At 44.3% G+C, this 12,270-nt stretch overlaps 1 protein-coding gene across 2 annotated transcripts in view; it reads left to right on the top strand.

The window, feature by feature from the left end:
- The first annotated feature begins 885 nt into the window (after positions 1-885).
- The window catches only part of fhip2a (FHF complex subunit HOOK interacting protein 2), a 57,374-nt gene continuing 45,989 nt past the window's right edge, over positions 886-12,270 (top strand). Inside the window, exons 1-17 of one of the 2 annotated variants that reach the window (XR_011917029.1) lie at positions 886-1,030; positions 2,014-2,092; positions 3,658-3,827; positions 3,919-4,023; positions 4,125-4,247; positions 4,340-4,564; positions 4,665-4,861; positions 4,999-5,113; positions 5,258-5,334; positions 5,439-5,631; positions 5,985-6,148; positions 6,677-6,823; positions 6,909-6,999; positions 7,081-7,224; positions 8,423-8,563; positions 8,740-8,843; positions 8,924-11,055. Coding sequence is in view for 1 of the 2 variants with exons in the window: in XM_072391311.1 (XP_072247412.1) it covers positions 986-1,030; positions 2,014-2,092; positions 3,658-3,827; positions 3,919-4,023; positions 4,125-4,247; positions 4,340-4,564; positions 4,665-4,861; positions 4,999-5,113; positions 5,258-5,334; positions 5,439-5,631; positions 5,985-6,148; positions 6,677-6,823; positions 6,909-6,999; positions 7,081-7,224; positions 8,423-8,563; positions 8,740-8,843; positions 8,924-9,035 (2,232 nt within the window). In the remaining variant the exon portion in view is untranslated. Of the gene's footprint in view, positions 1,031-2,013; positions 2,093-3,657; positions 3,828-3,918; positions 4,024-4,124; positions 4,248-4,339; positions 4,565-4,664; positions 4,862-4,998; positions 5,114-5,257; positions 5,335-5,438; positions 5,632-5,984; positions 6,149-6,676; positions 6,824-6,908; positions 7,000-7,080; positions 7,225-8,422; positions 8,564-8,739; positions 8,844-8,923; positions 11,745-12,270 lie in introns of those variants that run through there. The other variant, XM_072391311.1, reaches the window with a different exon arrangement.

Raw genomic sequence — 12,270 nt, 5'->3', positions numbered from 1 at the left:
GACAGCCACGCTGGAGCGGTGACTGTTGTTTTTCTTTTCCTCCCATAGTCTGGCTACTTTAGTGGAATTATTGAGCAAGCTCTTCCTCTCGTGGACACCTCGACTCTATTTTCAGTGCCGTGACACAAAAAAAAAAGCATTACCACTGCCCCAATTGGTAAATGGTAAATGGACTTGTACTTGTATAGCGCTTTTCTAGTCTAGCTGACCACTCAAAGCGCTTCACTACATGCCGCATTCACCCCACTCACACACATTCATACAGCACGTCTTAGGGGATAACTACGTGCTTTCTAAGCATTCACACACATTCATACCCCCAATGATACACTGGGGGAGCAACGTGGGGTTCAGTGTCTTGCCCAAGGACGCTTCGACATGTATCCTGGGGAAGCCAGAGTCGAACCACCGACCTTCCGATTGGTGGGCGACTGCTCTTCCTCCTGAGCTACAGGAAATTGAGATTACCATAGTCAGTGCATTATGGTGGTTGTTATGATAACTTGATTTTACGTCTTATTTGGGGATTCACGATGGTTACATTTAAAATAACATTTGGTTTTCAAAATGTACGTGGTGGTTGACGTTTCCAAATTTAATAGTGAGCATCGTCCCCACCTGAGAGTATTAGCAGCTGCCTTCATTTGAATGCACTGGTCGTCGTCAGGAATGATAAACCTTTGTTTAGTGTAACTGCGCCCCCTGGTGGTGTTTATTGGCAGCGGTTGGCGAGGGAAGTGCCACCGTGTCCAAAGTGGGCTAGCTACGTTGAGACTGTAGACGTCTTGTTTACAGTGGTTGTGCCAGGCCTGTAAAGTCTGGAGAGCAACAACGTGTTACGGGTTTATTGCTCACATTTATTCTTTCGTTACAAGGGTCAGTGTATGAAACCTCCAATCTGGAGCGAGGCGGTAACAACAGGAAGAAGAAGATAGAGGAATTCTCTAGGTCTTCTCGGGAAAAACTAGTCCAGTCGAAGAACAAAATGTTCTCCAAATTTACGTCCATTCTCCAGCACGCAGTGGAAGCGGTGAGTTTATACTAAATAGTGTTTTTTTTGTCAGTTGGTTCGCCTTTTTTGTAACCATGATTTTGGTTGTAATGTGGGGCTTTTGTTGCCCAGACACCTCATATCATAACGTCAGCATTAGGTTGCTAAATGGCAAGCTAACAAATTAGCCTGAGCTAATGTTAGCATGTTGTGTTTGTGTTGTCAGTTTAATTTTTCCTGTTAGTTACAGTAATCTATAGGTGTACTTGTTTTTTCTTTGTTCATTTGTCATACTAACCAACTATTTCCACTATTGCAACTAGTTATTTTGTCAAGGCATCCTTTGGCATATTTGATGCTAAGTTAACTGACAATAGCCTTAAGAAGCTAAGCTAACATCCTAGCTAGCTGTCCCTTTTCAAACAGCTGGATCCTATGATGAGGAGTGGTGTCGAAATTATTGGGCAGTCTTGTTTGATGTTGCGTAAAAACGCTTTCGCTGATATTAAAGGGATATTCTGTGGCTTTTCTTTCTCAACAGTGTTTGAAATCTGGATGTTACATGGTTGCAACCCAGCTAACTAGCTACAAAGCAGTAGTAACCTGCCTGAAACCTGCTTTTAAGCTGCTCCCGTCCCAGGGTTTCTAACAATTGGTATTAGCAGGTTACCTGAAGAAATCTTCTGATCGCAGTTCAGCATACCGTGACATAATCTATGTGTATATGGACTAAGATCCGTCACAGGTGTGAACAGGTTCTAGCCTTTTCATTAAAACCCTTTGTCCACAGCAAGGCTTTTACTTTGGTCACGACTCCAAGAGCATAGGCATTTTGCAGTTTCACATTAGAGTCATCTAAACCTGAGAGGAAGTAACTGAAAGCACAAAGAATACACCAGAAGACACAGAGAAATCAGTCTTAGAATAGTTGAGCTTTATTTTGAAGCATGACAATAAGCTGTGCCTCTCTAATTCTCAGTTGGAAACATATCATGCTCATCTTCTCAAATGTTCATTTTCAGCTTGCTCCATCGCTGCCTTTGCAAGAGGACTTTGTCTATCACTGGAAGGCCATTACACATTATTACATCGAAACTTCTGGTAAGAAATGTCTGAAATAAGGTCATACCTGTTCTCATGAAATATACATATGTACGCATACACACAAACACACTCTATAAATTGTTTTGTAGATTTCCTTCTAAATCATTCCCAGTAACACTGGCCTACTTTTGAGGTGCAGTTTAATACAAATGTGTCTTATTCATTTCACGGTCCTACGTAAAGTTGTACTATTTTCACAAGTGAATACCTCCACGAAGGCCGTGAAGTTTGTTATGTCCGTCCCTTGGCAGCATTACTCGGAAATTAAAAATTTTCACCAGAGGTGGAGGCTTTTAAAGGTTGTTATTTTTTTCGTGGGTGAGTTTTTTTTTTTTTGTGCTCTTTTATGTGTTCCATGTTCGTCCTCCTATTGTGAAGTCTGTGAGCATTTAGTTTGTTAACAGAGAACAAATGCGTGTCGGTGCTTTTAAAATGGCTACTTTAAACTTGCTTACTTGCAAAGTATGGGAATGGTGACTTTTTTGTCTTGGAAGTGAATGAGTTTGGTCAAGGAGTCTGTTTTCTTTGCGTTTGTGCACTTTAAAGCACCTTTTCTATGCAACAACGCTCCTAGTTTTCACAAATGGCTTCTCGACAGCTGGCGAGGAAAATCATAACTTTTCTTTTGAGTGTAGTTACTGGCTACCATAAATTCTTCAATTCTTATAGCTAAGAAATGCATTTGTTGTGCCTGAGCCTTTGTATATATTCTACGTGGTGATTGATTTTATTCTATTCAAACTTATTGGTGTATAATTTGTAATAAAAGAACATCGTTCTCAGGCACCACTTTGAAGAGCACACAAGCTTTATGTCGAACAGGCTCTGCTTTCCATTATTCTGGTGGCAAGTGAGTGCGTCTGTGTCGTGTGTGAATCGGCCTCACGGTGCTTTTCAGAGACAGAAATCTCTTTGGTCGTACTAGTAACGTCTGTTATCACAAGTATGAACTGCTGTGGCAAGCATGCAGAGCAAGGCCAAAATGTTGAAGAAGTAAATGGAGTAAAGGGGTATTCTTTGATTACTTCCATCCACCGTCACTATGTATTACACAACCACTGCAAACGTTCGGCACGCTAATATGAGCTGTTATGGTTACGAGTCGCGTGAAATCCGACGCTGTAAGGGCTGACGTAGTATACTGCTCCGTATGTACTTTCTAATATTGCGCAATTATCGAACACCATGGTTCTGTTAGTCGCTTTCACAGGCATTAACAGATTACATATCTTGTGTGTAAAGGCTTAATTTTCTGGTTATTACCTCTGTCTGGCGAATGTCACTGTTTAACACATTTATTGTGATGTTATTATTGTGGGCTTCACAAAATAGAATTTTACTGTGAGGCCACTTGGTGAACATTTGACAGATCCAGTTGAATTAGCCAAGACTACCAAAAGCTTGTTTTGTAACCAACTGAAACAAAAGACAACAGCTGTTAGTGATCAGAACATGTGGACTTACAATGAAGCAGTCACATAGAGTGTGAGTATGGGCTTTTCCCATCTGTTTGTTTCTTATTGGCACACAGTCGCTTATTTTCTTGTGCACTCCTCTGTCAGATGACAAAGCCCCAGTCACAGACACCAACATCCCGTCCCACCTGGAACAGATGCTGGACATTCTGACACAGGAGGAAGCAGAAAGGGAATCCGGGGAGACGGGACCCTGCATGGAGTATCTCCTCCACCACAAGATCCTAGAGACTCTCTACACATTGGGCAAGGCAGATGTAAGTCTGTACTGCTTTGGCAACTACACAAACTACAAGTCCAGGGAAATGTAGTGCTCACAAGGAAATCGTTGTGTTCATATGATTTCAGTGTCCTCCAGGGATGAAGCAGCAAGTGCTTACCTTCTATACTAAGCTGCTCGCGCACATTCGTCAGCCCCTTCTGCCACACATCAATGTCCACAGACCTGTCCAGGTGAGAAGTGCTGCAGTCTGGATTTGGAACGGTCTGCTAACTGATGGGTTAAGTAACTTGTTTGTAACTTTTTCCCTGTGACTGTGACATGACTCTGTCAGAAACTGATCCGTCTGTGTGGCGAGGTGCTGGCTGCGCCTACAGAAAATGAGGAGATCCAGTTCCTTTGCATAGTCTGTGCCAAACTAAAGCAGGACCCATACCTGGTCAACTTCTTCCTTGAGGTGGGTTTTTTTTTTTATTCTTAAGGTTGCGTATATTAGGATATTAAGCATATAATTCAGGGAATTTTTCCCATTTGCAATGTTGTTTGCAGAATAAGTTGAAGAGACAAGAAATAAAGAGTCCTGTGGTGACAGAGGGGGTGAAGGAGAGTGTGTTGGCTCCAGACACCGGTCAGTCTCAGGCAGAGGAACAGGCAGGCCGCCACGAGGAGCCTCAGGCTGCAGCTGCTGCCTCCACCTCGAGTCCAGCCAGTAACAACAACAACACCAACAATTACAATCTGGTCACCTCCCTGCTCAACCTCACAAAAAGTCCTGTAAGTGATTCACATGTGTGGGATTGGAATATTTAGGTATATATGTGAAGTATTTTCCTTTAAAGTAGTCCTAAGTAATGTGAATGTTTCCTCTACTCAGGATGGCAGGATAGTGGTGAAGGCATGCGAGGGTCTGATGCTGCTGGTCAGTTTACCAGAGCCTGCTGCTGCCAAGTGTTTAACTGAAAACACGGAGCTCTGCGAGCTGCTCACTGACCGGCTGGTCTCCTTTTATAAAGCTCTGCCACAGTCCATGGACCCTTTGGACATTGAGACCGTGGAGTCTGTCAACTGGGGGTAAAATCCTCTGTAATATTTACATTCTAAAACACCACCCGTACACACATTTCAGTTAATTAGGCTTAGCAGGTTGTCTTAAAATAGAACACTCTATGAAATGACTAACGCTACCTTTTTTTCTTTCCCTCTTTTAGTCTGGATGTGTACAACCTGAAGGAGGACGCTGCTGTCTTCACAGGGAAGAGGGCTCTCATCTCATTCCTGTCGTGGCTAGATTACTGCGACCAGCTCATCAAGGAGGCTCAGAAGGTTCTTAAGCACTTCTGACTCGCCGTGCTTTGATGTGTCATATTGTCTGAGTTGATAGAATAAAGGACGTTCTTTTCAAATAAGTTGTTCTTCTGTTTGAAAGCCGCTGAACTACATGCTTTGTTTTTCTCGGCTGTCTTCCAGTCAGCGGCGGCAGTGATGGCAAAAGCTGTGAGAGAAAGATTCTTTGTGTCTGTGATGGAGCCGCAGCTCATGCAGACGTAAGTCCTGCCCTGAGTCATCCGTCAATCATCCAGCACAGTCTTGTCAGTGTGCTGCCGTGTGAATGGTGACTGCTTAGTAAATCTGTGTGGGTTGATTGTAGGTCAGAGGTGGGAATCTTGACCTCCACGGCCCTGTTGAACAGGATCATCAGGCAGGTGACATCAGAGGCTCTGCTGCAGGAGATGGTTTACTTTCTACTGGGAGAGGAGAAGGAAGCGGAGACTTCAGCTACGGTCGCTCAGAATCAACTCAGGCACAGGCTCATCGAGCACTGTGATCACCTGTCAGATGAGGTTCTTATCACACAAGCTGTCATCTGTTTGCAAGTTCCTGCGTCTTCTAGACAAATCCATCTGACAATAAAGACTTCTTTTTCTTGTTCGGTATTTTTTTTTTTTTAAATGTCAGCTGTCTTTGAAGGCGTTCCAGTGAATAATATTACTAATCCAAAGCGCAGGAATTGAATTAGTACACGGCAGAGGCACTGCATGCGCTTTCATCACACAAAAGATAGATCAATCATCTCTTTGATGTTCAGACAGCCGCTGCCTCCTTTTCTGTCAGTGAGTAAATTCTTGACTCGCCCCTGTGGGCTTGCGGTGGGAGCTAAGCCTTATTTCTTCCTCTTTGCCCCTCCCCCCCCCAGATCAGCATCATGACGCTGCGGTTGTTTGAGCAGCTCATCCAGAAGCCCAACCAGCACATCCTCCACAGCTTGGTGCTCCGCAACCTTGAGGAGAGAAACTACCTGGAGAACAAACCGCAGGAGGAGCGGGAGCCTCTGGAGAATGGCCAGCCCCATGACGCTGTGTAAGGACCTGCCTCTGACCTTTGACCCCCCCGGCCTGCTGGATTTTTCTCTGTGCATACACGAGCCAGAAATAAAATGAATGCATCAACTAGATGTGTTATTTAGATATTCTGCCACTTCTTCTGCTTAATTTCCGACTTCATCCTTTAATTGGTAGCATTCTCCTGAGCCCTGATTAAGTCGGAGCATGACAGTAGAACTCAGCTGCTTATTACTCTAAATCAAAGTTGTGAACTATTGAGCACTAATTTGCATGTTTCCTGCATTTGGTTAATGTAATCTAATGGAAATCCCAATGAAGTCACGAATCCTTAAGAGATTTCTCGCCATCTTCTATAATTGTTTCTGCATCATACAAATTTGTTCTCCACATACCTTCAAGTTAATTTGAAATACAGATGAAAGACATTTAAGCTAGTTAAAAAATGCTGACTTAAGGAGAAGCTTCTCGTCTTTAACAGTAAAGAACAGAGTCGTGTTCTCAAATTCAGACACATAACCAGAACAGATGTGCGCTCTTTCTGCAGGGACCTTGAGGAGGATCCACTCTTCGGCGATGACCTCTCCCCCGACAGAAGGCTGCCGAGCTCCGATTGGCTCAGCTCCTCCCCGCCGCAGAGTCCCGATCACTCCCGGTCGGACGGGAAGACGGAGGTCCACAAGATTGTCAACAGGTCAGGTCAACGGGTCACAGCCTGTTCACGGCACGTGTGGCGCGTCGCAGCCCAAGTTGTAACTCGGAATCTGTGCTTTCTGTAGTTTCCTGTGTTTGGTGCCTGATGAGGCCAAGTCATCGTATCATGTGGAAGGCACGGGCTACGACACCTACCTCAGAGACGCACACAGACAGGTCAACTCTTGTTCGTTAGTTTTTTTCCTTATGAACAGAGCGAAAGCAGCGTCTTATTGTTTCTGCCTTCACCGTTCTCAGTTCAGGGACTATTGTGGGGTCTGCCAGCGGTGGGACTGGAGGGGAACTCCCAAGCCTTTTGAGAAGTGCAACCTGGACATGCCGTTCTTCGAGGGTCACTTCCTCAAGGTGCTCTTTGACAGGATGGGTCGCATCCTCGATCAGGTGAGTTTGGTCGACCCAACAATGTTGGCTGTGGGAAACCAGACTCTGGCTCTGATTAAATCCGAGTAAACACAGATAGCCTGCTGTTAATGGAGCACCACTTGAATCTAGATTGAACTGCCTAAAACAAGGGTCGGGAACCTATGGCTCGCGAGCCAGGTGTGGCTCTTTTGATGATTGCATCTGGCTCGCAGATAAAACAAAATATTCTCACTTGTTTTAATCCATCCATCGATTTTTCACTGCTCATGTCCTGTTCAGGGCTGCAGGAGCAATTGTCCATTATTTTAATTGGATGATACTGGACTACGTTGGCCGTTGCAGCGTAAAACAGGTAAACGCCCCCTTTTGAATCAGTCTGCTCGGTCGTTAGCTCAAAGCTAACCCTTCGACGAAGAAGATGGCGAAAAGAAAAAAAGATGACGAGTATCGTACATTTCAGGCCGAATGGACTGAAGAATTCGCCTTTGTGGAGAGAGCAAATTCTGCGGTGTGTCTAATTTGCAATGACAAAATTACATCGATGAAACGGTCGAATGTAAAGCGGCACTTCGACACGCGCCATGCTACCTTTGCATCAAAAAACCCGGCAGGAGACAGCAGAAAGAAAGCGTGCCAAGAGCTACTGAGCTACTAAAATATATTATATGGCTCTCATTGAAATGAATTTCCAAATTTTTTAGTCAAAAAGGTTCCCTGGCCTAAAAGCTTCATGGGAAAGATTTAGCGTGATTCGTCTCAAGATACATTTTTGTTAACCTGGCAGTACAGATAAAGTCAGATTGCAGTGATTAAATTGAGCTTTCTGCATGCAAATCAGTCACTAGAATTGGCTTTTTGGATTTCTCTTTCTTTCCACAAACAAAATGGCTTGTGAAAGCGAGCGCAGATGCTTCCCTTCACACTTCGTGGCAGGTATAGAAATTACACTCGTGTTGCTGATGGTGCAAAAAAAACCTTCTGTTTCTTTGAAAATAAATAAATAAATGGACAAACGAATAAATGAAGCGGGCCGAAGCGCTGAATCTCATTTGACATCGTTTGTAAAATGTTGTAAAAGTGTGAAGATGAACAGTAGAGATTCAGAGGTGAAATGCACTCTTACAGCGATGCGTGGGTTTCTCATCGTAATCCTTGGGAACGTGTTCCTGTTTCTGACTAACATCGGTTCGTTTCCCTTTTCTCTCTCCGTCTTCAGCCCTACGATGTGAACCTGCAGGTGACTGCCGTGCTGTCCAAGCTGTCTTTGTTACCACACCCACACTTGCATGAATACTTGCTGGACCCGTATATCAACCTGGCCCCCGGCTGCAGGTCTCTGTTCTCGGTCATCGTCAGGGTAAGACTCCTTTCTTCCTTGTTTAAGTGGCCAGCGACTTTACAGGAGATGCCACATTACTCGGGTTACGCCTGTTGAGTAGCACCATTTTAAATGGTATTTAAAATGTGGAAGAGCACGCTTAATATTGTAATGGCTGCATTTTCTACTAGAATGGGTTGTTGTGTGTGTGTTAGGTGGTTGGAGATCTCATGCTGAGGATTCATCGCATCCCAGACTTCACACCCAAACTGCTGCTCGTGAGGAAGAGATTATTAGGCCTGGAGCCAGAGGGCATCACGTACGTATTTGTACTTGGCTCTGAGCTCTTTTCCTCAGTTGTTTTTTGGAATGCACTCACCTCTCTGTCTGCCCTGGCAGTATCGACCACATGACTCTGCTGGAGGGGGTGATCGTGCTGGAGGAGTTCTGCAAAGAGCTGGCAGCCATCGCCTTCGTCAAATATCACGCAGCTGCCTCGTCCTCGCCGTAATCATCCTGCTGTTCTTCCATCTGCCGCGGCCAGGCAGGTCGGGTTGGACTGGGCCGTGGTGGTGGGGGGTGGGGGGGTTGGTTGCCGTACCGGTGGCACAGGGTCGGCAAAACATTACCACTAACCGGTCTCCCCCGCAAGGCTGTTAAAGCCCATACGGACGGGTTCATCATTCCGCTTCCTCTGACCTCCCAGACTCCACCACGGAAAGGCTTTGGTCTGGTTTCTGAGCAGGTCAGAGCACAGATGCACTGCCCCGCCAGCAGAGGAGGAAGAGGAGGACTGAGGTCGAGGTGCAGAGAGATGTTCACTGGACTCTGCAGTTTCTCTCACTGCCCCCTCCCATCTTTCTCTTTCACCAGCCAAAAGATGATAGCCCTGTAATTTATGATATCAAGGAGAAACTATGTCTGTGTATTTATTTTCTGTCCCATCATCACCTGTTTTGTGAATGTCATCGCCTTAGTGTGGAAGCACACCTTTCAGTTACAGCAAATAGTTTCCTTTAGAAACATTTTTATCTGAAACCCTCCCCCACCCCCATATGGTGTCTGTTTGAGGACGAGAGGCAGTGGAGGAATACCCCCGAACCCTATATGTACCTGCAGTTCCATACATAATGAAGTGCAGTATTTATGATACTGCGCTCATTTTAAAAGCCAAGTCATCTTATTTATTTCTTCGTTTCAGGTTGCCTTTTTAACTCGTGTTGTATTAAGAGCAGAGGAAACTCAACAGTCAGTGAATGACTGCACAGATGGTATTTACTTTGTTTTAATTTGCTTTTGTCTTTAAGTGCCCGTGCTCTCAAAGGTCATCTTTAACCGCCATCGCCCAAAGATTTCACCATCCATCATACTTAGTTCAATGGTGAATTTGCAAATGATGCCAGTTTGCACAGGAACCTCTTTGCATTGCACTTGTTACGACATACATTACGTTGTACTTTCATCCTTCAGATGAAGGAAATGTGACGTCATTTGTGGAAAGAGACCCGGAAAAAGAGTTTTATTTGGTTTCTTATTCCACTTTAGTTTTTGCTCTGGAACGTCATTCTGCAGACTCAGTGTTGCTTTTTCTCCTCACACACACCAGTGTTGTCAGTTATTTTCTCCATTCGTGGGAACGCACAGAGGAGCAAACCTCTTGATCGTATTAACCAGTGTCTTTTGTACATTAAGTGTGTGATTATAGTGTCTTTTTTTTTTTTAATAATCCAAAAGAACAGCGATGATTAGAGAGAAGACTGAAAAAGAAATCTATTTTTCCAAATATTATTAATCTCCAAACGCTTGAAACAGCTCAAGGGTCTCAGTTTGGAAACCGGTGCGTTCCGAGCTCCTTCGTAGGTTATCGTGACTTCCCGTAAGGTGTCGCGTTCACTTGCAGTATTACTTTTTCATCCCGATCTCGACTGAGGAGGAAACGCTTGGTGCTTGGCTTTGCAGGCTAGAACAGGTCGCGTGTTGCCTGCCTCGTAATCTCTGAAGTGGCGTCTGAATTTCCAGCCCTGCCTGACCTCTCGTGTGTGTGATTATCAAGATGCAGCTTGACAGAACTGGTTCTCGTGTGAATGCTTCAGTTGTTTTTGGTAGGTGTTTACCGGCTTCGAGTTTTGGCCGTTTAATTGCTTTGGAGGCTGGACAGTTATTCACTGATCTACGAGTTTTCTGGTCTTCAGCCTTGTTCTTTCACCCGGTCCCATCTCCAACCTGCCACTCTCGCACCTGAGCTACATTATGCAACTACATGCGTGGAATCACATTTGCACATGGTCTTCATTCGTGTTTGTAGTGTCTTTTTTTTTTTTTTCCATGAACCAAAAGAAGAAGAAAAAAAGTCTTGGACGTCCCAGGAGTAATATTCTATTTTAGGGAACCTTTTTTTAAAACTGTCAATCATGCACATTTTTTATCAACTATCTTTCCAACTTGTCCTGTACAGTTGTATATTGTATGTGTACAGTAGCAATAGATATATCATACCTGGTGTAAATGCATGCTTATATATTATTTTAATTGTTGAAAGAAAGGAGGAGAAACAACAAAAAAAAGGCAGTCCAGACAGCGATGCTGAGGGAGCTGTCAGCACTTTGGTCTGTGAAGACACTGGCAGGGAGAGAAGATGCCTTATTAAACACTGTGGATGTGCGAGGGGTCTCTGCGTCACCGGTTAATCGTGATCTTATGCTTCTCTGATATCGCGTAGGCTTTCGTTTGGTTTGTAAAGATGTACAGGACTCAGTACGGTTAAAACAAAAAACTTCACGTCATCTTAGATCAAGCTCCCTCTTCATCTCCGCTTTGGTCCAACGTGGGACATTTCTCATATCTCTCTCATGGCCAGTTTGTGTGATTTGTGCGATGCGTTATTGGAACATTAAGTTGAGGCGCACGCTCGCCGCCGTCTCTGCAGAGGCGTCGGTTCGCCGCTGCTGTTGCATACGTTTATTAGGTTTCATTCGGCACAGTGAGGCTTTGTTTAACATTCTCACTTTGGATAAAAGAAATAAAAAGACAAAAAGCGTTCCTCAGCAGGAGATGTGGTCATTCTTCAAACAGTTTGTTTCATCTTGTTTTATTACAAAATGTCTGTACAATAAAACAAAAATTCACAAAATAACCAGTTCTTTCAATTACAAGGTGAAAGCCACAAATTCTTCTCAATAATCTTTCAAAAAATAAACATTTCTGAAGAACCACCAGAGAACTGGATGCCTGTAATGTGTCCTTTTTTTTTTTTCCCTCTGCTAATAGGATGACGTGACAACATGAGCAGACCAGAGGACGCAGAGCGTGAAACTGACCTCTCTTGGCAGTGAATAACTGAACGCCTGTCGGCATGGGAACTTTATCCTCCGTCAGATTCTCTTTGGCCTCCAGCCTGCCATGCTCAGTCATCCAGCTAATTCTGGAGAAATGAGTCAAAAATCTCACTCTGGGGGAACAGCAGAGGATCGTGTGACAGGTCCGAAGCCATGTGAGCTGCTCTGGAAATAAGTAAATCCTACATCTCTGTTGCCTTGCAGTGCTTTAGAAATCAGCTATCGATAAGAGGCACTACGGTGCAGAAAGGAGGCTCTCAGTGTAATAACTCATTCTTAATGATTGCAAAAGATACAAACAAACTGCAGTCAGTCAGTCAGGGTCTTACAGCTCTTCTAGAAGGAGCTGTAAACATTTTAAAGCATCTGATGTGCTCCTCATTGGATGATCTCACAGAAACAGCTCTTGGA

This window comes from Leuresthes tenuis, unplaced genomic scaffold (genome assembly GCF_036924035.1).
Source record: "Leuresthes tenuis unplaced genomic scaffold, fLeuTen1.0.hap1 SCAF_8, whole genome shotgun sequence".
NCBI classification, from domain to species: domain Eukaryota; kingdom Metazoa; phylum Chordata; class Actinopteri; order Atheriniformes; family Atherinopsidae; genus Leuresthes; species Leuresthes tenuis.
The sequence above is the reverse complement of the archived record's forward strand: the minus strand, read 5'-3'. Positions and strand labels throughout refer to the sequence as shown.